Source organism: Puma concolor, chromosome B1 (assembly GCF_028749965.1).
Source record: "Puma concolor isolate L17-30 chromosome B1, mPumCon1.1.hap2, whole genome shotgun sequence".
Taxonomy (NCBI): domain Eukaryota; kingdom Metazoa; phylum Chordata; class Mammalia; order Carnivora; family Felidae; genus Puma; species Puma concolor.
Window position 1 is genome coordinate 34,932,263 of NC_141670.1, and position 26,133 is coordinate 34,958,395.

Genomic DNA, 26,133 nt, shown 5'->3' on the forward strand with positions numbered 1-26,133 from the left:
ACAACAAACCAGCGAGGCGGCTGCTCTGCCTTTTGGCTTACGCCCCACAGGAGGCCCGTTTTCAGAACAGCCACACACCAACGTTCCTGGTTACCTGCTGCCTCTAAAGTGTGGAGCCTGGCCTGCGGAGCGTTTGAGACATCTCTCATTCATACTCGCCAGACGAAATCCTGAAACCTTCAGGGCCCATGAGGGGTGTGCTTCGGGGTCACTGCTGTTTCTAGGGATAAAATGACTCAGTATTCAGTAGAAAATACAAATTCCACCAAGACCACCAAAACCAAGTTCCTTGGCCTTCCAGGGAAGGAGCCACAGCACTTCTGAGAACAGGCCACAGTGTGAGGAGTCAGACCCCGAGCACATCCAACTCAGAAAGAGTGGCCCAAGAGGGGCCATGGGACCTGTACCTAGAGAGAAGAACGGTACCTCAACTGCTAAAAAAAAAAATGGAGCTGTCTTTACGATCCCTTCTATTACGATTTGACTTTTTGACTTCATGCATGTGTTACTTTGATTGAAAAATAAAAGGCAAACAGGGCAGGGAGAGGAAGTGAACAATTCTGCCAAGGGGGACGCGACTATGCAGTGGCTCTGGGAAACGGGAAGGTATGGCCCAAGGCTACGTTCAAGGGTAAATGCAGAGGTAAGGTGCAGGTGGAGAGGTGGCTCTGGACTCAGGAGGGTGGCTGGGCGCTAGACAATCAATAAACGTTTGCTGAGAGAAAGGCAGGTTGGGGCTGGACGATGGGAACGGCTTGCTCAGGAGCTTGGAATTTACTTTACAGTCAAGTGTTTTCCACGGTTACGTATTGCGCGTGACGGCAGCTACGGAGAGGCACGCAGTAAGCAGTACAGATGGGGTCTCTCGCAGCCGGAGCAGGGATCAGGCCCGGGCAACGGAAGCCCTCCCTACCAGGTCTCATCACAGGCTGGCCTCTCTCCGCTCTCTCCAAAGCCACGGCCACAGGCAAGGCCACTGGCAGCGGCGCACCGCATTCCCACATCCCTTCGTCCTAGGAGCTAACCCTGGTCACTCCTGCCCTTCTCTAGAAAACTCTCCAGCAGATGGAGGCAGGGATGAGAGAATCCATGCCTGGCTCAGACCCAATATACCCAGGAAATACTCAAAACATCCAGTTTGCGGCCAGCCCAAAGGATTAAATTATTTCTGCCCTACACGTGGGAAAATTCCCAAGATTCCAGGTAACAGGGCTCAGAGTTCACGGACGGGATGGGTGACCCTAGCAAGACGAGCAGGGGCCCAGGGTCCGGCGTTCTAGTCCTACGCCTGATATTAAGGACTATGGTGGCCTTCAACAAGTCAGCTGGCTTCTCTGAGCCCCCAAGCCTCTATTCACAAGATAATTATAGTAATAAAAGTCATACCAACAACTATCTCCATTTTACAAACAAGGAATCTGAGGCACAGAGGGGATAAGCAACTTGCTCCAAGGTCACAGAGTACACACAGGAATGGAAGCCAGGCAGATGGGCTCCAAAGCCATGCTCTGAACCAGGAGGCCACACGACCTCTCCCTGGGGGGTGGACAGTAGGGATCACAGGTGATCTCTAACTACCTTCCTGTCTCTGATGTGCTCTGTTTCTCCTGTCATGCTAAGTCATAAATGTATACTTGTCCTTATGTGTCCGACCTCTTTGAAGAGGGAATAGTACCCTGACTATGTCAAAGTCACCTAAATCTTCACTGCTTAAGACCGCGATGCTCCTGAGGGATCTGTGTCCAGCCTGCCAGCTTACAGACAGTCACAAGCCCAATCACATGGAGCTCACATAGCTTCCCTGTTTCCCATCGCTGGCCATCAGCCTGGCCGCTGATTCCAAAGAGAACAGGGTAATAGGGGCTCGTTCGATACGAACCTGTTGTCACTCAAAAAGAGCTTGAGCCATTTGCCCGCCCAGGTTGTGGCCAGGAGGGGCATCTGGATGGATGAAAGCCTGGCGCTCTCTCAGTATTCAAAGGCTAAGACTGAATATTCCAAAGTTCAGGCCGCTTTCAGGGAAGAATTTAATTCACTGCTATTCCCTGGCCTCCCCGGGGCCTCCCTGACTCAGCAGCCTTGTCTATGTCATTGGCTTATAAACACCCCACCTACAAGTAAGGACAAGATGTCAGAGGCAGAACTGAAGGAACGCCTCATTCTCAAAAGTGTTTTATTTTCCTCGTATAGAGGTAAACTCGCTGAAGCACCCTAATGCCACATCAAAGAACAAATTTAATGCAAGAATCCACATGGAAGTACCCTAGAAGAACACAAAGCCACCCCATGGCACCAGGACGACCTGGGTACAGAAGAACAGGATGCGGCCACTGATTCTCCACACGACCATTCTGGTCCCTGCTCGCTCCTTCAGCCCTGGCCGCTCCGCCATTGTGGCCTTGCGTGGTGGGGCTCCCTGTGGGCTTTTGTTTGATTTCAGAGTTCTGCCACCCACCTATCCCCCAACCTCCACTTAGTTTTCCCTAACTAGGAAACAGTTATGGGATTTGCCCAAGCTCCCAGAGCTGGTCACCACTGTGCCAGGACTGGCCGAACACTCCCAGACCCAGCCCTGCAACCACACTTTGCTGAAGATTCCAACTGTGGAAATCTCAAAAATACCTTGTTCACCCACCCGCCGGCCTGATGCTCGGATAGTCTCTTGGGGTGCGGAGTTCATCCATTCAATCAACAATGACATTTTGGGCTTCTACTCTAGGCCTGACTGACTCTGTGATTAGTGCCCGAAGACACAAAGATGTCCCCTGTCCCCGACCACCTCACAATCGAAGTCCTATTCTATTTTTCAGCTGTATGCTCTTCGAGGAAGTTACTCAACTTCTCTGAACTTCGGTTCCCTCATCTGTGAAAACCCCGACGTCACGTGCTTCCTGCAATGGATACGTGAGAAAACTTTTCAGCGCACAGATCACCTAGCACAGTACAGGAGGTGCTCCACAAATGTTTATCATCTTAGTCATTATTTTTATAAGGGCTCCAGCACATTCCTTAACCACCACCTATGTTAACACAAATGGCTTTGAAATCTTAATAAGAACCACCACCAAAAACTGACCTAATCTTGCCAAGAAGGTGTGAGGCTTTTCCTTCCTCCTGCTTGCTGACAAATGGCTGTTTGGCACGAAGGATCTCATTGCAGGTCTGAACTGAACATCAGATGACAGAGTAGGATAGGCTATAAACCACTCACACAACAGACCCCAGGGTCCCAGAAGGAAGCTGCCAGCCACAGGGCACAGGCGTTGAGGACACCAGGCCACAGTGCCTACGACCACACAAGGTACGGACAGGAGTGAAACCTAACCCCCAGCCCCTCTGATCAGAAAGAGGCTGGGTGGGGGTGCCTGGGTGGCTCAGTCAGTTAAGCATCTGACTCCTCATTTCCGCTCAGGTCATGATCTCACGGGCTTATGAGTTCGAGCCCCACGTCAGGCTCTGTACTGGCAACATGCAGCCTGCTTGGAATTCTCTCTCTCTCTCTCTCTCTCTCTCTTTCAAAATAAATAAAATGAATAAGCTGAAGGAAGGAAGGAAGGAAGGATGGAAGGAAGGAAGGAAGGAAGGAAGGAAAGAAAGAAAGAAAGAAAGAAAGAAAGAAAGAAAGAAAGAAAGAAAGAAAGAAAGAAAAGAAAGAGGCTGGAAAAAGCAAGGGGCCTACCCATTCCCACTGGCGTCCAGGCCCACAAGGCCAGCACCGCAGACTCGAGGGCCTGCCTGGGTCTAAACCCCATTCTGCTGCTTCCTCCTCGTACCTTTGCACCTTTGGCAAATTATTTCATTTCTCTGAGCCTGTTTCCTTATCTGTGAATGGGAGATCATAATAGCACCTATGTCTAACGTCTCTGTGAGGATTAAAGGAAGTAACAAATGAATGAAAAGCCCTTTGCCTGGGGTCTGGCATACAGCTGCTACTGCTCTCATTCATGTCTGGGTTTTTGGATGGTTTTTTTGTTTGGGTTTTGTTTTGTTTTGTTTTTGGAGAAACAGCAAATTCCTAGGAAGATCTAACTTCTAATTCCTTCTTACAATTCTCATTCCCTTGGAGCAGGGTGCCCTCAAGATCAGCCCTGGTCAGGAGCAACCCCCTGCCCCCCACAATGACTGCACACTGAGACTAGATTACCTGAGTCATCATCTGGACAGCCCGAGCAGCTTACAGTTCTGCTGCCCTCTTAACTGAAGAGAAACTGAGGACCGGAAAAGCCAGGGGACTTGCCCACAGCACGCACAAGGGACTCTGTCCCTCCCACCCCACTTCCACATTCACCTTTCTTGGCTCTCGGTTTCTAGACTGGACCCGGCTGCTTACATTAATCCTGATTATGTAACAAAGGGAACCTGGGCAGCCTGAAAGGGAGAGGGGAAACCACCAGTGTCAGTTTACAGAGGCGCCAAGGGTCCAAGATGGCAGTGCCTTGGAAGGCTCGCTCACCTGGCCTGGTTACTCAGAAGCAAGGGCGGTTCTGGAGACCTTTAACCAGTGTGAAAGTCCGGGCTGGGCTGAGCAGGAGCCCTAAGCCCCAAGGTTCCCTGACACTGCTGGCTGCAGCCCATTTCCTGGAGGTCACCACTGTGGAAAGGGCCCTCCTGTACTCAAGGACTTGCTCTTCTCTGAACTGCAGGGAAACAGCCAGATGGGGCCAAGAGGAACCAGAGAACCCTCTGTGGGCTCTGCCCCCTCTCCTGTGGTGCACCGCCACCCTGCAGGACTTGGGCCCCCACCGTGGGTGTGGGCAGGTGCTCAGGTCCCCCGGATTCCGGAGGATACATCCACATGGTGCTACAGGGCACAGATGTCTCCACCGAGGATGTCTCACTTTCCTAAACAGGGGCAATCCTCCCAAACCGTGCATTTAAATGTGAGCATGAAGGGACAGAGCCCTGTTCCAAGAGTCAGAAGACCTAGGCTCCTGCCCAGCCCTGCCCTCAAATCCCTGAGGAACTGGGAGCAATCCAGCTAACTGGGTATCAAAACAGGTTTCCACCAGAAGGTAAACACCAGAAAGGGTGAGAAATTTCCTCTGTTTTGTTCACGGATCTATTACAATTGCAAATTATCTGTCAAACGGATAAACGGGAGTTAATAGTGATGTCTCTTAAGGATGTCCTTTTTGGCTCACATAATCTAAATCTACGAAACTGGAAAAGAATCCTTTGAAAAACAAACATGTGCGGGTGTGTTTTACTTGCAGGGAGATAAATCTATATATCTACCTTACTGGCCATCAGGCCTACTTGCAGCGTTAAAACATTTACCTGTATTTGAAAGAAAGAAAGGAAGGAAGGAAGGAAGGAAGGAAGGAAGGAAGGAAGGAAGGAAGGAAGGAAGGAAGGAAGAAAGAGAAAGAAAGAATGAAAGAAAGAAAGAAAGAAAGAGAAAAAAGAGAAAAAGGAAAGAAAGAAAGAAGAAAGAAAAAGAAAAAAGAAAAAAGAGAAAAAGGAAAGAAAGAAAAAAAGAAAGAAAAAGGAAAGAGAAAGGAAGAGAAAGAAAGAAAGAAGAAAGAGAAAAAGGAAAGAAAGAAAAAGAAGGAAAAAGAAAGAAAAAGAAAGAAAAAGGAAAGAGAAAGAAAGAAGGAAAAAAGAAAGAGAAAAAGGAAAGAAAGAAAAAGAAAGAAAAAGGAAAGAGAAAGAAAGAAAGAATGAAAGGAAAAAGAGAAAAAGGAAAGAAAGAAAAAGAAAGAAAGAAAGAAAGAAAAAAAGAAAGAGAAAAAGGAAAGAAAGAAAGAAAAAGAAAAAGGAAAGAGAAAGAAAGAAAGAAAGAAGAAAGGGAGGGAGGAAAGGGAAGGAAAAGAAACCAAAAAATGAAATGAAACGCAAGAGAAATTGCAAGCCTTGTGTACTGTGGGTAGGAATGTAAAATGGTGCAGCCCCTATGGAAACAGTACAGTGGTTTCCAAAAAAAAAAAAAAAAAAAATTAAAAATAGAATTACCATATGACCCAGCAATCCCACTTCTGGTTTATAACAAAAAAAAATTTTAAAGCAGGGTTCCAAAGACATATTTGCACACCCGTGTGCATAGCAACATTATTCATAACAGCCAACAGGTAGAAGCCACCCAAACGTCCATCTGTGGGTGAACGGCTGAACAAAATGTGGTACCTTGTACAACACTATCATTCAGCCTTACAAAGGAAGGAACTTCTCACACATGCTACAACATGGATGAACCTTAAGGACACTATGAGACAAGCCAGTCACAAAAAGACAAATACTGTATGATTTCACTTACACGAGGCACCTAGAATAGCCAAATCCAGAGACAGAAAGTGGGATGGGGGCTGCGAAGGGCTGCGGTGGGGTGGGGAATGGGGAGTGGTTGTTTCAAGGGGACAGTTTTACTCTGAGAAGATGAAAACGGTTCTGGAGATTGGTTGCACAACATTGTGAACGGATTCGACATTGCTGAATGACACACTTAAGGGCATTAGGATGGTATTAGACACCTGAAACTAGCATAACACTGTATGGTAACGTCACTGGAATTAAAATTTAAAACTTCATGAAAATGAAAAGAAAGAAAAAACTGTTAGGATGTAAATTTCAGGGGCGCCTGGGTGGCTCGGTCGGTTGAGCGTCCGACTTCGGCTCAGGTCATGATCTCACGGTCCGTGAGTTCGAGCCCCGCATCGGGCTCTGTGCTGACAGCTCAGAGCCTGGAGCCTGTTTCAGATTCTGTGTCTCCCTCTCTCTCTGCCCCTCCCCTGTTCATGCTCTGTCTTTCTCTGTCTCAAAAATAAATAAACGTTAAAAAAAAAATGTAAATTTCACGTTATATGTATTTAACACAACCTTTTTAAAATCCTCAATCTAATCAATAGCTCATTCCACATGCTGTTCACAGTCTGAGATCCTGTCACAATCACGTAATCCTCTAACACCTTTAACCTTCCTCTAACCCCTGAAATAGCGTTTTTTGGTTTGTTTGCTTCCTTGCATGTTTTTGCTAAAGGCAACCAGGGGTCTCAAAGGCACAGCATGATCCCCTAGACACAGTAATATTTCTGGCTCCAGAGTCCACCTTGGAAGGAAGCACCTGGAAGGTGAGCCCAGGGACTCCTGGACAGAAGGCAGAAATGGTTAAGATGTAGAATCTGAATCTCCATCCCTTCCCATAGGTGGCCCCCAGCCTCAAGGATGCAGTGGTTCCCTGTTACACTGGCCCATGCCGACCCCAAAAGATAGTATCCCAGGAATCAGTACCCCAACTGCTCAGGCCAAAAACCAGCCAAGTGTTTGTATGTTATGGACCGGGTGACGACACCGATGGCAGTCCATCAGAGCCGGGGAGTTCAGGGGACCCCCTGAGCGCCGTGGGTGATGACTCTCCTGGAATCCACTTCTGCAGGCCCAGGGAGCCGGGCACCTTGAAGCCCTGTATACAGTTCTCACGTCAAGTGTGGTCCTGTCAGCTTCTGCAACAGCAGCTTCCACACCCTTCACAGAGGCCACACCTTCTAAAGCATGCCCCACTATTAGCCTATTAGCCACAGGAAGAAAAGACTTTTCCAAGCAGCCCTGTCGCCAGCCTTCTCTTGCTCATTTCTCTACTTATAATTACATCAGGTGATGTGTCTGCATGCCTGTCTTCCATTAACGTCTAAGGGCATGAAGGAGGGGACAGCCTCATGGCATTTGTGATCTCAGGGCCCTGGCAGCGTGCTTTATGCAACAGACAATCAATACGCGATTGTCGAGAACTCAGAGGTGCACAAAATTTTACCCGCAGGCACATACAAAGTAGGCACTTGAAACCCCGCCGACAGCTGTCTCCGGGCTGTGTCCTGATATCCACGTACTGTGTCCTGCAGCACGATGCACATCATCATCTTCTGGGGCCTGCCACATAGAGGGGCAGCCCCATCAGAGCTGAGCTCCAGAGCGTATCCTCAGCATACGCTGGAGGTCTCAGCAGGGCTTCAGGGGAAACTTCCCAGATGTTACTGAAAGCCAGATTTCACACAAATGCTAAGATCAAATTATCTCCATAATGCTGGCTGATTTACAGGTGGGTCGGGTCAGGTCACAGCCGGAGACAATGGTCTCCTGTGCTCTTCACACACCTTGCACACCAGCCAATAACAGAGAAAGAAAACCAAACGCCAGAAACACCAGGCTTGAAGTTCTAAGCGTCTCAGGGGAAAGACACCGAAGGAAACATCCTGAAGATTCACATTCCAGCCTCTGGAACCCACTCACATGCACAAATGTCTGCATGTACAAACTGTTTCATAAGCTTTTGGGGGAGTCATATTTAAGTTTTACTGGATGCCGAAGGGAAGGGCAGGAACCTACAATCATGGGTGAGCTTTCATGCCGACTAAACCCTCATCCTGGAAAAGAGAACTTGGGTGTACGATTTAAACTGAAGCCATCTTGGGGCGCCTGGGTGGCTCAGGCGGTTAAGCGTCCGACTTCGGCTCAGGTCATGATCTCACGGTTTGTGGGTTCAAGCCCCGTGTCAGGCTCTGTGCTTAGAGCACGGAGCCTGGAGCCTCTTTCGGGTGTCTCCCTTTCTCTCTACCCCTCCCCCACTCGCAATCTCTCTCTCTCTCTCAAAAATAAACAAACATTAAAAAAAATGAAAAAAAATATAAGCCGAAGCCATCTGATGAGAAGGGTTTCCAGAAGTGAGAGCACAAGACTGGCACGGGGGACGCGAGTGAATGGCCTGAAAGTGGTAGAACAGCAGGGTTTTTCTCCCCACTCCATAAACGTCGTCAGTGTGCCAACAGGGGTCCTGGGGCTGAGTGGTGCAGGGCACCAGGCCCTTGCCTGCAACAAGTCTGTCGTCTAGCAGGCACAGGCAGAGTAAACCAAAAGTCGCACAAATAAAAAATGGCAAAGCCTAAGGACGCTGAAGGAAAGCAAAAGGACAGCAAAGGCACGAGACCTAATTTATACGTGGGGAGGGGTCCTGGAAGTGACTTGGAAGCCAAGAACTGAGGCTGGGTGAGTCAGGCAAGTGGAGCTCAGGACGGAGGGGCTACCTGGGGCACAGGCAGTGCAGGTGGGGGGCGGCCAGAGGCCCTGAGAAGGCTGTGTCACTGGCAGCCTGCTGAGTTCCAGGGGATGAGCCCAGAAAGGCACAGAAGGACACAGAGCCCACGGGTGTCCTGAAAACATCATTTTATCCTTCAGTCTGTTCGGTCCTGACCTCCTGCCATGGATTTACAAACAGAAGAGGAGGAAGAAAGGAGGTGAAGAACACAGGAGAACGTTTCTCATTGTGAAATCCAAATAGGAGTGCCAACCATGAGGAGCAGAGGTGTTCCTGTCACCAGGAAGGGACACGCCTGACAGCCTCCCAAGTGAGGAACCCCCCCGCAACCTGTCATTCACCACAACGCTCCCCCCAAATGCTCGGGTCATCTGGGCTAACTCATCCGTGCTTCTGGCAATGCTGTGTGACCTTGGCCATGCCAGCTGACCCCTCAATGACTCAGCTTCCTGGTAGTGAACTTGTAAAAGGTCCCCAGCAGGAAGGAGTCAGAGTCATAAACAGGGCCTTCCAGAAGCATCTGCTACATGTCTCCCCTTGATTCCAGGGTGGGGCTGTGACCATTCAGCATTTCTGGAATTGCCCGAATGAATGGTTTGCAGCCTTTAAGCATTGTACTTGGAGGTTTAAGTAAATCAAACAGACTATAATTTCTAGGCAGGCACTCTGGGATGCAGGGACCCCAAATGGTATATTGGCAGCTGACTCTGGTCCCTGCTCCTCAGCCCCCCTAGCATTCCAGGGCAGGGGTCTTCCGGTGTCCTCCTACAAACAGAAGTGCTTGTCCCTCTATACATCCAAGTCAAAAGGGGGTGCCCAAAAGTAATACTGCCCCATGGAAATAAAGAGTGGAGGGACACCTGGGTGGCTCAGTCGGTGAAGCATCCGACTTCGGCTCAGGTCATCATCTCACAGTTCATGGTTTTGAGCCCTGCGTCAGGCTCTGTGCCGACAGCTCAGAGCCTAGAGCCTGCTTCAGATTCTGGGTCTCCCTCTCTCAGCCCCTTTCCCGCTCACACTCTGTCTCTCTTTCTCAAAAATAAATAAACATTAAAAAAAAAAAGAAAGAGTGGAAAAAATTTAGAATCTTGCCATTTTACAGATGAAGAAACTGAGACTCGGACAAGTGACAGACATGTTTTTCTCACGGTCACTCAGCTGGTGGGCCCCTGGTTATCTTAAGCTAATTATAATTCACCCTAAAATACAAATGTTTCATGTGCCTGTGTTCACAAAGAAAAGGCTTTTTTGCCTTGCCTTTTTCTCAGTTCGTTCCCTGCCCTCCAAGCTCAAGTCCTGAGTTGACAAAGTTCTCCCTGTCCCTTAAACTGGCTGCTCACAGATCAGAAATCTGTTTTCAATTTAAAGCAGTTCCTGGTAAAAGTCCAGCTTTGCAGTGACTTTCGGTTCTTAGGGTCTAGAAGAGAATTTCAGAAACTTTCTTGTGACTGGATTATCAGAAAATACAAAAGATCCCTGAAATTGACACCCACGGGAGGTCTGAAACGAGACTTTCCAACTCAGGGTCAGGGGCAGCACCACCAGCGGGCTCAGCAGCCTGCGGAGGGACAGTAATGGAAGGTGCTACCACCTGAGGCCATCCTGGCTACATCGCCATCACCACAAACTGCACGCACTTCAGCCCCTCCTCCACCTCCTTCGGAAACTTGGAAGATTCTTCTAGAAGCACTGAAGAAGCTAGGAGTCTTCCAACGTGTCAATATACTCCTTGTTGTTATTACACTGTTTTTACAGTGAAAAGTCACTTTTGAGGCTGATATTCTTAAAGCTCTAAGTGCCAACCATAAATACTCAGTAATTTGCAAAGCAAGTTCACGTATGCTTCACCCTTCCTGGCCTGCGTGAATACGTGTACGTTAATTCAGTTTATTATCTGAGAAGCCAGGAAAAAGTTTATTATCAAAGATTCCAGGGGAAAAAAATTAACACAATTACATTAAGAGAGAGCTCTCTAGTCTCACGTACTTTTTAGGATTTTAACCATTTCACTGATGGCTCCTGTCCCAACTGGGCACTTTCTATGGTATAACTTGAACCAGATCAAATCTTGGCTTCTATCCCGACCATTTCTTCTGGATAACAGCTCAGCATTGTCTAACGACACTGAAAAGGCCCACACACGTCCTTCTTCAAAACACTCAGCAAATAGATTTGGTAACAAAGACCTCCTGTGCCAGGGGAATCCGCAGACACAGAAACAGAGGGCTGGCCTCGGGGTCAGCCGATTCTTGTCCATGTCACCGGACTGGCCTTTTACAGAAACAGGACTCGGTTTCCAGGAGCTGCGAGCTCCAGGAGCTTCTGTCTAAACCTGGCCTCATACAGACACCAGGGGAACATTCCTCAAGTTTCAAGCTCTTTATCAAAACTGCCAGAGACTGATGGACGAGCCGAGGGACTGTACTCTGCGTTTTATAGGAAGCACCACCACCACCGGAGCCAGAGAGGCTAAAAAGGAAAGAGAGGACAGGGTAGAGTGTTCAGCTACATAGTTGCCTTTAAAAAGTGCTAAGGAGGGGCGCCTGGGTGGCGCAGTCGGTTAAGCGTCCGACTTCACCCAGGTCAGGATCTCGCGGTCCATGAGTTCGAGCCCCGCGTCGGGCTCTGGGCTGATGGCTCGGAGCCTGGAGCCTGTTTCCGATTCTGTGTCTCCCTCTCTCTCTGCCCCTCCCCCGTTCATGCTCTGTCTCTCTCTGTCCCAAAAATAATAAATAAACGTTAAAAAAAAAAAAAAAAGTGCTAAGGAGGGGCGCCTGGGTGGCTCAGTCAGTTGAGCATCCGACTTCAGCCCAGGTCATGATCTCGCGGTCCGTGGGTTCGAGCCCCGCATCGGGCTCTGTGCTGACAGCTCGGAGCCCGGAGCCTGTTTCAGATTCTGTGTCTCCCTCTCTCTCTGACCCTCCCCCGTTCATGCTCTGTCTCTTTCTGTCTCAAAAATAAACATTAAATAAAATTATTAAAAAGTGCTAAGGAATGACATGAGAAACTGAGTTTCAAGAAAAGGTCCAGGTGCTATGGGGCTCCAGATCAATCTCACTGTTTGTTGAGTCTTTCTCTCATAAGCCTACAAACTGTGACCTGTGCCAGTAAAGGTCATTCAGGCAAACCCTAAACCTCCACGAGTCATGTGACTGTATTTAATTTTTAGCCACTTCTCTGGCTGCTGCTGCTGCTGGCATTTGCCACTAATGCTACCCATTAATTATGAACCAATTATGAGCAGAAATGCCTTTGACATGACAGCTTTCCTCCCTTCCTCCTGGTTTCCGCCCTCCTCGGGGCTTTAGCGCTGCGGTAAAAGTTCCTACTCAGGGAGGAAAAGCCACCAGGCAGTCGCTGAGTGGGCCAAACGGAATTAAAATCCCAGAACCCGGGGGAGGAAAAGAAGAAATTTCAGAAAACAGGGGGAGAAAATTTCAGAGTGGGGGGGGCAGGTCCCCTGTGGAGGCCCCAGTGTGGTGACCTCAAACCACAAAAACTGTCTCTGCAGATTCTGCAGTCAGGAGGCTCAGGACAGAACCCCAAAATCAGAGTGTCAGAGGGGTGTGGGTGTCCTGCTTATGGCCAGGCACCTCGGGGACAGGAAGTGACAGCCTAGGGGAGAGAATCACATGGTTTTGTTCGAGTATCTCTGTCTCCTTTGGTCTAGATATGGATACTGAGCCATTGCCCCAAGGGGCCCTTTCCTGACCCTTCTGGATGAAGTTCCGGGCCCCTGAGGACAGGCTCAACACCTCCTACAGGAACGACTCATCCATAAGTCTGTCCTCCGGGCCACGCAGGGACTTCCGTGGGCAGAGACCACAGAGGTGTCTCGAGCCTTCTGGCTCCCTCATGCCCAGCACCCGTGCTCACTCTCCACGTGCCCCCCTCCTTAATTAATTCGGTCACTGATTGAAGTCCAGGGGCCGAAGTTACATTTTTGCAAATGCCTTTCAGCTCTTCCACGTTTCTACGAACCGAGCTGACGCAAGCCCACATTTACCAAATAAGCTGTGGAGACAGTGACTAAGGAAAGAGACCGACTCAGTTCTTCAGTTAAAGACATGCCCCGGGTTTGCCACACATGTACACACGCACCGACGTCTTTCCTTTGGGAAGGCTTCCCTGCTCTGGTCGGACTCCTTAGATCTGCTCGTCAGCTCCTTTCGTCCAGGCTCCTGACGGCCCTGGGACATCCCCGGGACATGCCCCGCTCCAGGGGAGTGGAGCAGTGCAAGCCAGAGGCAAGGCCTGGCGCGTCCCCCTCCCGAGCAGGCCTGGCTGGCAAGCTTCCCGCGGGCTGCTGGCGTCTACGGCCAGGCCCCGGGCAAGCGAGGCGCCAGCACTGCCCTCAAAGCGGGCAGCACGAGGAGACGAGGACCGGAGGACCTCGAGACAAAGGCGTCTGTGTCCTACCTCCTTCCCCTCTTACTTTCCTGTGACCACAGTCGTGAACAAACAAGGAAAACCGAGACACGAGGGACCGAGATGGGAAAATCCCCAGCCCCATCTGCCTGGCACGCAAGGGGCGGACTCACTTTAAAAAAAGGACAAGCGAGCACGTAAAATGCAAACCCCCCCGAGATGAACGGGGCCCGACGTCCCCTGCACGTGGCCTGGTCACTCACTAGCCTCAATCTCAGGAGCCACACGCAGCTCCTCTCCGTGCCAGCCCGACGGGAGTCAGTGTTGGGTGTGTTGTTTTGAGCATGCTCAGAGTACTACCCGGCGAAAGAGGCGGGAGCAGGCTCCCACCTGCTGGTCTTTCCTCAACAGATGGGAGACACTGTGTAAGGAGAGAGGTGAAGTGTCCGCGGCCACGCAGCTGCGGCGAATCCTACAGCGGCTGGAAGAAGAGCCCGTATTTTCCATTGCAGGGAGCAAACCTTAGCCCTTTAACAGGATCCCAGTCTGATAATAAATACCATGACCTGGCACCTGCAGACAGCTTTATACCTTTTCAGCAGCAGAAAGGCTCGTTCGCTGCAAGCCTGACCATCCTTTCTTCCTGGATGCACTAAGTAGACCTACCAGGAAGGTAAGTCAGGCATCGCTACTCTTCCCCGTGTAAGGTAAGAAAACTGCTGCCCTAGATCACGGAACTCTGATGTAGAGCTCATCCCAACAGGCCATGTTTATACCATGATTTGCAAAATGATTCTCAGGCCAGTCCAAATTCAAATCACTATACTGAGCCCAACTTTTCAACTCCCTGCTGAAAAGAGAAGGTGCCTCTGCAATTCACTCCAGAGAGTGAAGCCACGACTTACCTACAGCAACAACCATTTGTCATCATCCCCTTGCCCTCTGTACTGGAGTATCTGACCAAAGAACTCCTACGTATGTGTTGGAGCCCTGCCTTCCACACCATACTTTCCCTGCTGGCTCTCCCTTAATTCCAATCCCTCCCTCCCAATAATGTGGCTGGGGCCGCATCATCTGCTCCTCTCAGAACCCAGCCCAGGGGCTCTGCTGCCATTAACATGTGAGTCTACTCCCCACCTCACTTGTTGCTCTCACCTGCTCCCTTCCACATTCTCCCCCCTTAGCTCTGGTGTAGCAGAAAATGCTATTTTTCTGAAGCTGAGTTTTCTCATCTGTGAAACGTGAAACAGTTCATGCCTTTTCCCACCTTCAAAGGAGAGCTAAGAGAATCAAAAGACAGAATGCAGATCGAAACAATACAAAAATACTGCAATATACAAGTGCAGAAACGACATACAGGCATAGGCAGGCCTTCAAGTAATAACGCTTTTAGAAACGATATAGGAGCTAAAACGAACTGAGTGCTTACCAGGTATCCGACGCTATTCTTAACACTCTAGGTGTGTCATAATTCAATATCATAATTCTCATAGCAACACTGAGGTGGGTCCTGTTATTATCCCTGTTATTACAGATGAGAAAAATTAGGCACAAAGAGGTTTGTCTGGGCACCGTCCCCAGGCAGTCTGGCCCCAGACCCTGCGCTGTTAACCTGAGCTGCTCTCAATCATTAAGTGTATTGCCTCTGATACGATCTGTCATTATCTGGGCAGGTCAGGGTTTAGAAAAGCTGCTCACAAATGGGATCCCACCTGATCCCAGCCCCGTCAAATAGGGAAACAGCAATGTTAGTCTAAGACTAATATTAGGGGAGTCTGGGTGGCTCAGTCAGTTGGTTGACCCTCCAATTCTTGATTTTGGCTCAGGTCATGATCTTACAGTTCCTGAGATTGAGCCCTGTGTCCAGCTCTGCGCTGAGAGCTTGGAACCTACTTGGGATTCTCTCTCTCTCTCTCTCTCTCTCTCTCTCTCTCTAATGCCCCTCCCCCACTTGCACATGCACGCTCTCTCAAAATAACTAAACATTTAAAATAAAAAATAGGGGCGCCTGGGTGGCTCAGTTGGTTAAGCATCCAACTTCGGCTGAGGTCATGATCTCATGGTCCGTGAGTTTGAGACCCGTGTCGGACTCCGTGCTGATAGCTCAGAGCCTGGAGCCTGCTTTGGATTCTGTGTCTCCCTCTCTCTCCACCCCTTCCCCGCTCACACTCTGTCTCTCTCTCAAAAATAAATAAACATTAAAAAAAACTGGGTGGCTCAGTCAGTTAAGCATCCAATGTTGGCTCAGGTCATGATCTCATGGTTCATGGGTTCAAGCCCCACGTTGGACTCTGTGCTGACAGCTCAGAGCCTGGAGCCTGCTTCAGATTCTGTGCCTCCCTCTCTCTCTGCCCCTCCCCTGTTCACATTATGTCTCTCTCTCTCTCTCTCTCTCTCTCTCTCTCAAAAATAAGTATTTAAAAAATTTTTTTTATTTCTTAGATAAAATGAAATAAAACATAAAAAGAAAAGACTAGTATTAATCTATTAGACAAGGAGGCACTAGCCTAGAGAAGTAACTTGGCCAACGTTTCAAAGCTGGCCAATGGCAGGACCAGGACTTAACTTCCTATGGCCTACCCTGCCCCAGTTGGGTACCCTTTCCAGGGGCCTCAAGGCCAGCACAAGCCTGAACGCACACACACCCCTGCCCAAAGGAGCATCTCAAATGTAGCCCTTATAGCCAGACCAGGGAACAAAAAAGCAGTCACTATGAGAGATCAGGGCAGGGCTTTTGCCAGCCAGACCTCGGGTGCCACTGCTCTGTGTCTCTCGCCCGATGCGTCCCATGGATCCAGAAGCCCCAGAGAAAGTCCCCTCAAGTGACACAAAGCTGCAGCCCTTCAACTTGACCCAACAAGGGCCACACATTTCTAAAGCTGTTATGCAATTCTTGCTTCAACCAAGCTGCTGCTGGGATCTCTATTTCAACACGTTTTGTTTTCTCTTCAGAGAGAAAGCATGAATGTGAAACCATAACACCTCTTAGTGACCAGACAACGGCCCTTCCCGACCGTCTGGGATTACTGGTAGGGTGGAGGATGTTTTCAGAGTTACCTTCTGGGAGCCGATTTCAGCTTCCAGAATGACTAATGACCTCAGGAGCAAGGAAGAGGACTGGGGGGGGGGGGGGGGCGGGTGGTACAACTGAGGGCCACTGTCTCCTCCAGGGGAAGAAGCCAATTCAAGATTGCTCAGCAAAGAAGCCCAAAACAATGCTTCCCGGCAGGCTCCAGACCTGCAAGATGGCAGCCTGAGGTCCAGAGTCCAGACACCCCAGACATTGTGCCTATTTGAAAGCAAATACCAAGTTGGGCCATTCTTCTTTTCAGAGAGAGCCAGTCCTGCCACCTTAGCTCAAGGTCTAATTATAGGGAGCAATGCCCTGGGAACAGGGGCCGGGACTTATTTTTGTTGCCTGATGTCTAGCACCGAGCCTGGCAGGGAAGGAGCTCAGTAAGTGGGGAATGAAGTGGGTGGCCAGATGAATTAACAGCCTCACTGGGGGAAACACTGAGACTTGCGAGTTCTACTGCAAAAAAAAAAAAAAAAGACAAAAGGGCTGAGAAAGTCTTTCTGTGGGTAAGATCCACATGGATTCAAAAACCACACACACACACACACAAATAAAAGTAAAACTAGCATTTTTTAATAGCATATTTCAAAGCACTTTCGTCCCCACGTCTCTGTAAAACAACCGTGCCTGCATCCATTCAACTGGTATTCACAGAACAGAATACCTTTATCTGTCTTGCTCTGGCCAACACGTCAGAGCAGGAGAGGCTCTGGGTATCTGCACACCACTCAAGGTTCAGGCTTTATTCTGAAAGCAACTAGGACAGCTCGGGGGAGTGGGAGGAGAGAGACACCATGTGACATGAGAGGCAGCCGATGGGGCTGGGCCTCAGCCCCCCTTGTGGGCTCTGCGGCACTTGAAGAACAGGCTGGATTTTCCATTCCAATCAGCTAACCTTACCTTTTAACAGGATCCCAGTTTGATAATGTCATGCCCTGGCACCTGCAGAGAGCTTTATACTTTTTAAATTGTGTTCACTGTTTAAGCGCGGTTCACTGCAAATCTGGCTGCATTTTCTTCTTAGAGGCAGTAACTGAACCTGAAAGGTGGGCAGGACGGGCACTGTGACTCTTCCCTGCTTAAGAAAACTGCAGCCTGCCTAGAAGCTGGAGGCCTCAGAGGTGAGGATGACCAGGAGTGACTGACAGTAATTCATTCAACAAATCCTTAACTGAGCACCTACTATGTGCCGGGTGTGGTTTCTGGCAATGGGAACAAACGAGAGAACAAAAGAGCTAAAAGATTCCCGCCCACCGGGAGCTTACATTCAAATAAGGGGAGACGAACCATAAATAACATATAAATAAATGTACAAAGAATACAAACAATAAATAAAAGTAAAGGGCACTGTGTGTTAGAAGGTAACACACGCGGTGAAGAAAAACAGCGGAGCCCGGCAACGGGGAAGTGGGGGCGAGGAGAGGGAGGGCGTACTCAGTCGTGACTCGGGTGGTCAGGGAAGCCATCACTGCAAAGGAGACAGTGAGTCCCCTGAACCGAGGTGGCCCCAGCGGGAGGGAGAAGAACAAATCAAAGAGCTATCACAGATGCAGAAACGGAAGGGTCTTGGAAACATACAGGGGGAGGGGGGAGAGTGGGCAGAGGCGAGAGGAAAGCTGACCACAGTCGCCACGTTCCTGAGGGAGGGGGCCCAGGCGGGAGCGTGGCCATCATGGACACCGAGACAGCCAAGTGTGCGACATGGCTGTGAGGCAACAGGACAGCCGGCTCCGGGGAAGACGGGACCGGAGACACCAGTCCGCCAACTACGAGTTATCAGGACCCAGGCAGAAACGGAGACACGTGTCCTGAGGGAAGAAAAGAGGGTGGTGGGTGGGCTGGCTTCCAAGGAAGACCAGGCGGCTGCCCCACATCAGAGGGGCCAGGAAAACGACGCCTGGATTTATTAGCAAGGAGATCACCAGCAGCTTCCGTGAGGGTGCAGCAGAGCGGTGGGCACAGAGCCAAAGGCCTGGCCGGTGGGGGAGGGGGGGAGGGGGTGGACAGGTGAGGAAGGAGAGGCCGAGTGCCCGCGTTCCTCTCACAACGCTTGTTATTTTACGGAGAAAAACCCTCGGGGCACATGGGGTCAAGGTGAGATGTCTGGGGTCTGTCTGTTATTTAAGACGGGACAAGTCTGGGCTGTACCGATGCTTTTAGGAGGGAATCGCTGGTCGGGGGGGAGGGCGAAAGATACCGAAACTGAGTTACTCAGGAGACGACCGAAACGACTCCCATCGTGACCATTCATAGAGCACTGGTGCAGCAGACACTGCAGCACGAGCTTTGTCTGCACTGCCTCGTTTAAGTCTGTCCCAGCCTTCTGTCCGGGTAGGCCTCGGCATTAACCTCCCCACTCTGCAGACAAGGAGACTGAGCTGAGACAGGCCCCAGGTGCAGAGCCAGGACTGAAACGCAGGTGTATGTGGGAGGTCCCCACACACCCCCTTGCCCTAGGCCCGCTGGTTCATCTTTGACAGAGGAAGGGCCCTCTTACCTTAACGACAGTAGGAAGGTGGGGGACGGCACACTGGTTGGAAGGACAGTGACAGGAAGGTGAGCTTGACTGGGGTCCTGGTTTCTCTATGAACTAGAGCAAGCAAGATGCCGCGCAGACGCTGAAAAAGCAGAGGGATGGGAGTTTGAGAAGCAAGAGCATGGTCTGGAACGGCTGTTGAGACTGACCAGAACCCACAGCAGGACAGGCTGAGGGCCCCGGAGGCGTGGGCATACACGGCACCAAAGGAGGCGATATGGGGCTTTTCTCCGGAAGGGCTCGGTTGCCCCGTGGGTCGATGGGTCATCCAAGACTGGGGTGTGGGCAGGCAGGTGCGGGAAGAACCGAAGGCAGGAAACGAGAGGCCCCGGGAGTGGATGCACGGAGTGGGTCGTAGGCCCCGGTCTGGATGAAGGCGACAGGGACAGGCTGAGAGGGAAGAGAAGAGGCTGAGACCTAGTCCAGTGTGGCCTGGCTGAGACATCTGGACTCAAGACCTCCAGGTGGAAAAGGTGGGGGTTAGGACGAGGCCCCATGGAGGTAGACGCCATCAGCCTGAGGGGCATAAAGAACGCAGGGATTTGGATGTTAGTCGGGCAGTGGCCAGGAGGGGACATTCTCGGGTGATGACAGCATTCATTCGAGGTGGGAGCAGTCTGTGGGCCAGATGCCGAAGCCCCGGGGGTGGGGGGGAAGGGGCTGCAAAACCACATTGGTGCCTATGACCCCTGGGGAGCACTCACTGCACCACAGGTACTGTCCTCGGTGCTTTAGACACAGCACAGACAGGAGAAGGGACTTGCCCAAGGCCACACTAAGGGGAGCCAGGGCCCAGTCCACACAGTCTGGCTCAAGGGTCCCTGCTCCTCACAAGCCCGCCTCCTGCCCCTCAGCGTAAGTCAGGCTGGAGGCGGAGGCGAGCAGGCGACAGGAGAGAAGAGGGAGGACAGGAGCATCAAAGGAGGAGAGGCTGATAAGAGGCTGGTGGATAACAGTGCCTGGGTTTGAGCTGATGGGAATCCTACAGGAAGGGGCGGCCTCAGGAGAAGAGCTGAATTTCTCTCAGCTCAGGCAGGCAGAAGGAGCACAGGGTGAGGCTATGAGGGAGTTTGTTACAAGGAACTTCCGTAGGGTCTCACCGATAACGAGGGAAGAAGAGAGCAAGGGACAGCTGGGTCAGGAGAGAGAAAGCAGCAAGAAAGTTAGTGTCTGCCTTTTACAAAGAAATGACACCTCACAGAAGCTAAGTGTCCTGCCCCAACCAGTAAGTCAAAGACTGGGCTCTGAATCTCCCCAGGATAGTTCTCTGAGGGTGAGACATCGGGCTCAGAAAGAGATGGAGGGAAGGCTTATATAGTTAAAGACAAAGGGATGAGATACTTCTCCCCTATGAGAAATGTCAGCCGTGAACACCCCAGGTGGAGGAGGGGAGGGGAAGGGCCGGCTTAGGGCTCACGGTGCTTCCTGAAGCGCCCGGCAAAAAACAGCATGACTGTAGCGATGTGTCTGCAGCCAGCACCCATGAGGCCAGAGGGCTCACTGAGGTTTAAAAAAAGAAAAAGAAAACTCTCTGAGAAGGAAATGTTGGGTACTAGGAGAGATATGAAGAGAGCCAGAATGTTCTGGGGTTTACGAGAGACTGCCAAAGGCTTCATTCAACACACAGAAGCCAGTTCATCCAGTGGGTTGGGGAAGGGCAGCCCAACTGGAGTTGGAAGGGGGGGTCAAAAACCCATAAAAAAAAAAAAAAAAAAGGGGAAAGTGGGACTATAGTTGGTCATTGCTCCAAAGAGCAGTTGGGACAAAAGTCCTCATGAATGAGATGGCCAAAGGTGGTGAAAACAGGCCCAAATGAAAACCAGGAAAAGGCAGGGGAAGAACACTCCACAGAGCAACGCCCTCTCTTCCCCTGTGACATGTGCACACCCCTGAGTGCTTTAAAGGACCCAGTCGGTGAAATCCCCCATGAAGCCCCCACTGCCCCTCTCTAGAGGTGAAGGCGCCGTCTCTGCCCACTAGAATCCCAGGGGCGCCCCCTCGAGCCCTCTGCCCCAGCCCACCCCTCCCCCACTTCCGGGCAGACGGGGCTGGGTCAGATCCGCCCCCTCCTCCAGCGGCAGGCCTGCAAGGTGCAGATCCCGGCTCTGGGCAGCAGCACGGGTGCTCACGAGGCAGAGAACAGGACCCGAGTTCAAGGGCACTCCTTTCTTGACTCCCTGGTCCTCCCAAATGCACCTTTTAGAAAAGCACCTCCCACTTAAGGACAGAAAAGAACGGAGGGGAGGGACGCGAAGGAGACAAGACAGGAGAAGAGAGACAGAAAAATCATTGTAATTTTCTCGCAAGAACTAGAGCAATTTGGGATTTCACGCCCTTTTGAAGCTGAATGGCATCTACTGAACTGCACTGGGTTTTGAAAGCTCTGACGTGGGTGGGAGGGGACTCTGCCTGAGCACCCTTCCTACCAGTCAGCCTGCATGGCTAGGCCCCGGTGGAGCAAACTCCCGGGTGAGGAATGCGGAGCCCTCCTGGCACCTGCCTGGCTCACTCCTGCTGAGAGCTCAGCAAGGCCAGCGACGCAACCACCCCCCCCTCCCCGAGGCCAACCAAGCTTTCCAACGGGCTCAGCACCCACGGGCTCCTAGAGAGAAGCCTGAGCCTCACACCCTCGCCATCAGCGCCACGGGCCCGGCTGGGCAGGAGGCCTTCTCCCAGCAGAGTGAAGGGCAGCATTTCCCTGACTAGCAAAGCAAACGAAGGTCTGAGAAAGGGTCAGCGGAAGTTCCCTCGCTTCAAATCTTTCCTGTTTCCTTTTGCCCCTGCTTTCACCACCACGGGACTCAGCATGGTCTAGAGTGGTGTGCCTAATCTGGATGGAATTTCCTCCTCCACCCACCTGGCATTCTCCCCACGGTCTCGAGCGTTCCCGACCAGGGCTTTTCACCGCCACCCCCACGTGCTGGTCTAGGTGACCATGCCCCTTGCCACTGTGGAGGGCCGGCTAGAGAATCGTGGGGAACCTGCTGCAAAAGTCCCAGTTGGAAAGGAATGAGTCATCGCTACCAGTTGGCAAAAGCCCTGCAGAACCCTCGTGTTCCCTACCTTGGTACGATGCAGGGGCTCAGAACGGATGGGAGGGCAGGGTGGCTGGACCCTTCATGGGTTAGTAAGCACTCACACTCCACCCCTGGGGACTGAGAGAAGAAGGCACAGGAAGAAGCAGTGAAAGTTTGCGGAAGGTCTTCCAAATAATGCTTTAATAATCACAGGCTGTCGCGACTGGAGCTCAAGAGGCATTAGTGCCCATCAGGTTCAGTGTTCATACTTTCTGGGGCCATAAACCCCAGTCGGAAGAGCGTTTTGCACAGCCAGCCAGGGAATACACACACACACACACACACACACACACACACACACACACACACACACCAATTTCACTAAGCAACACTCTCCTTACTGCATGGCACACGCACTTAAATTCTGAACTCTCACCAATCTGTCTTTCTTAAAATGTTGATGCCATTAATGAGTCACAACGCACAGTTTGAAAAACACAGGTCATTAAAATGACACGGGGGGGGGGGGGAGGAGGGGATGGGACTTCATGAGAAGGCATAGTGAACATAATACTTTAAGGCATTAGTAAGGCTGGCCTTCTGCCCCTGTGACCACAAAAGCAAGGAGGACAGGCTCAGTGGTGAAAGCGGCCAGCACCAGGTTCCATGATCCCCACCATCTAGGACAGAAAAACTAGAAAAAGCAGACCCACTCGATACTCTCACTTAACGTCACATGATCAAAGTTCAAACTGTGTGCCTTATAAAATTAAAGAAAACGTTTTCTTCCAACCTACAGTTCACACTGACTTGGCTTCAACTGTGATAATTATTGGGAATGTCAAGTATCATAAAGGAGGACGATGGGTGTTCTGTGTACATACAAAGGGGGACAGGTTAAGAATGGGGAGACATACTGAACTGGTCCACTGCCCCCACTTTCCAATGACAAAACTGAGGCACAGAACAGTGCCTAAGTCATGAAGCAAGTTAGGGGCAGGGCTGCAAACCCGACCTAGGGCTTCTGACTCCATTACTCACAGTCTCCATCACCCAAAACATTTAAGCACACAGTCGAGGTCTCCCCAAATGGAGCATTTTTCCATGACTGAAGCATGGACGCATCCCTGATACGTCATGCTGGGCACGGACAATTCTGCTGATCTTGGCAGACCTTGGCACTCTGCTGCAGCCTCCCCTGGGCTCATGCGATGACTCATGCCACTTAACTTTCTCTGTGCCTTTTTTCTCAGCTGAAATATGAAAAGAATAATCCTCGCTACCCGTTTCCGGGAAAGTGGTGGTGAAAAGCGAGGTGCTCTAAAAGCAAACCTGCATGCTAAAAAACAGAAGAACTCCTTAATGATTAGCTAACCCAGGCCTTCAGTGTACAGTCAAGCCCCGTAAGGCGAGTGACTTATCTAGGACAGCCAGACCAGCTCCAGCTACCGCATGCACCCTGTTACCTCTATCCACAGGTGAAAACTGCTAAGTAAAGTAACACTAAGTACACAGTGACATCTGTAGCCAAACAGACAACGTCTACAGGGCAGGAGGAGGGGCAGGGAAAAAACTAAACAGAACACACAACTTAAACATGTAAGACAAATGCCTCTTTAGGGTGTTGAAAAGGGAGTTGAAAAGGCATGACTAATTATTTCTAATCCTAAAGATAAGCTACAGTGATGCGCTAAAGCAAACTCCGCAAAATCTCTGAAACGGTAGAGTTCCTCGATAGAACGTTCATCTCTGAGATGCTGTGGGTCTGGTGCCTGCTCCAATAACACCTCCCTGCCCCTAACTTTTTAGATACTCTGTCCAAAGGCACTGGAGACAACAGCTTCAAATATGGGAAATTTTATTACATGTGAGGGATTCTTTGCTATACAAATGCCACCTGGTATCTGTCCAGGGTCTTCCCTGGAGAAGCTTCGAAAGCCTAAGAGGCAAGATCTCCCCGCTGCCCTCCATAACCCTGGCAGCAAGGACCATGCCCTTCATTCCCTGCTGGGATGCTGGACGAGCCAAAGGTGTGATGGCTCAGGCTCAGCGGCACAGTTAAAGGCTTGGACCTCACCTTTCCTCAAAGGCTCACGCTTTCTCTCACTGCATTGGTGTCTATCTGTCCACTGACAGCTAGCTCTAGGAGAGCTGTCCAGTGCAGGGAAAACCCTCTGAGTCAGACATTCTGGTCCTCACACCTCCAGTGTGGGGCCAGCATCAGCAAGAAGATAACAGCTGCAGTGAGGGAGCGCTGTGAGCCCTGCCTTTCAAGATAAGTGCCACCAAAGCACACTGGGGCTGGAGTCCGAGGAGGCAGGTGGAGTATCAGCCTGGTAGGTTAATCAGTTCGCTATCTCTTTGCCTCAGTTTCTTCATCTGTCAATCCCTGGGTTGCTGGATGAATTAGTGGAGTTATGCTTACAAAAGTGCAAGGTGTCAATACCCGTATTACCTTCCTGCCACTCGGTGTCCTGGATAGGCGGACAGAAGGCAGCTCTCGGTCTAACAGGAAAACTCCTGGCTAACGCTGCCTCCTTGCAGAAATGCATGTAAAACTACCTGGGGAAGTGACGGGTAAACCGAGTGCCTATTACACAACCCACAGTAAGAGTGGTAGAGCTCACGCTCTCCTTGCCTGCCCGCCTCCCTGCAACAAAAAGAGAAGGCAAATGTCAACGCAGGGCTCGCTGCCTCTAGGCTGCTCAGCTGCCCGAACTCCTGGGGAAGAGGTGCAGAAACCCCGTGAGAAGGGGATCACCTAAGGGCGTCGCTGAACCGGTATCTCCAAGAGAGCTGCTAAGGACCAAGAGAACCCCTACCACTCCTACGCCTCCCCAGAAACCCGGGGAGCAGGAGCAGGAGCAGAAGCACACTCGGGCCAGAGGGCGCGCGGCCGAGCCGGAGCCACGTTTCTCCGCGCCAGCGTGGTTAGCGCTTCCCGGCGGCGAGCTCCCTCGGAAACTGCGCACGTGTGGGCAGCCTTGGCCGCCGCCCTGCACGGACCAGAGGACACTTCTCGCCGCGGCTCGGACAGGGGGCGCGCCGGCGGGAGCCACGAAGAGCTGGGACCCCCCGAGCCCTACGGTCGCGTGGGCAGACGTGGTAAGACTGTGCAGAGCTGCAGCGATCGCTTCCTCGGGCACTCCGCCGCCGCCGCCGCCGCCGCCGCCGCCGAGAGCAGGGGCGCTCGCCAGTTCCCCCCACCGCAGCGCCGCGAGCAGCCCGCGGCGGAGGCTGCGGTGCGGGGCGCCGGCGGGAGCACCCCCGTGGGCAGAGGGGCGCCCCCCGGGGCCCCGGCGCGCGGCGGAAGGAGTGGCGCGCTCGCCGCGAGAGCCGGGGCGCCGGGCCCACGCCCGCCACAGCCCGGAGGAGAGGTGTTTTCGGGGCGCTCCCCCAGGCTGCTCTTGCGCGGGATGCAAACGCACGCGCGCACGCTCCCCTCTCTGCGCCCTCCGTGCCTACAGTCTTCTCGCGCCTCACCTTCACTGAGTCTACCGGGTACATGACCGAGTGCTCCAGGATCCCGGCCATCGCTCCGGCTGTCATGTGGGTGGATAAGGAGGCGCTGGTCGGCAGGTTCTCATAGTCCTCCGACCCGCCGTCCTTGCAGCCGCCGCCGCCGCCGCCATCTCGGCTGTCCCCATCCATCCTGCGCCCCACAGCCTGGCTCCCTACGCCGCCGCGGCGCAGCTCCATCCGCCAGCTCCGCGGGGCGCGGGAGGCTGCAGGAGGTGGGCAGGGAGGGGGAGGGGGCGAAAAACTTCACTTCTTAAAGTGGGAACCACCTCCCCGGTTTTGCGGCGCCTGACGCCATGGCGGGCTGGGGTGGAGCAAAGGGGCCCCAGACACCAATCGCTGGAAAAGAAGAGGCCAGCCGCGGCCCCGCCATTGGTGTACGGGATAGTGGGGACCCGCCTTCCTGTGTGACGTCACTGTCCAGTGCAAATTTCCAAGCAACCGGACGGGGGCGAGAGAAGACATGGGGGTGTCCCGGGAAGTTGTACTACCTCCAGGGTGCTGCTGCTGGTGCTGCTGCTGCTGCTGCTGCTGCCCTTGGGGCGGGCGGGCGGGCAGGGCGGAGGGGGGCGGGTGGTCACTGGGCAGCGTCAGC

General features: G+C 51.8%; 1 protein-coding gene across 3 annotated transcripts in view; it reads right to left on the reverse strand.

Moving 5' to 3' along the window:
- SLC25A37 (solute carrier family 25 member 37) overlaps positions 1-25,876 on the reverse strand; it is a 40,221-nt gene extending 14,345 nt beyond the window's left edge. Inside the window, exons 1-2 of one of the 3 annotated variants that reach the window (XM_086703437.1) lie at positions 25,503-25,642; positions 95-220 (exon numbers count right to left, since the gene is read on the reverse strand). Coding sequence is in view for 1 of the 3 variants with exons in the window: in XM_086703435.1 (XP_086559561.1) it covers positions 25,503-25,718 (216 nt within the window). In the remaining 2 variants the exon portion in view is untranslated. Of the gene's footprint in view, positions 1-94; positions 221-18,963; positions 19,085-25,502 lie in introns of all 3 variants that reach the window. The other 2 variants (XM_086703436.1, XM_086703435.1) reach the window with 2 other exon arrangements.
- Positions 25,877-26,133: the final 257 nt, after the last annotated feature.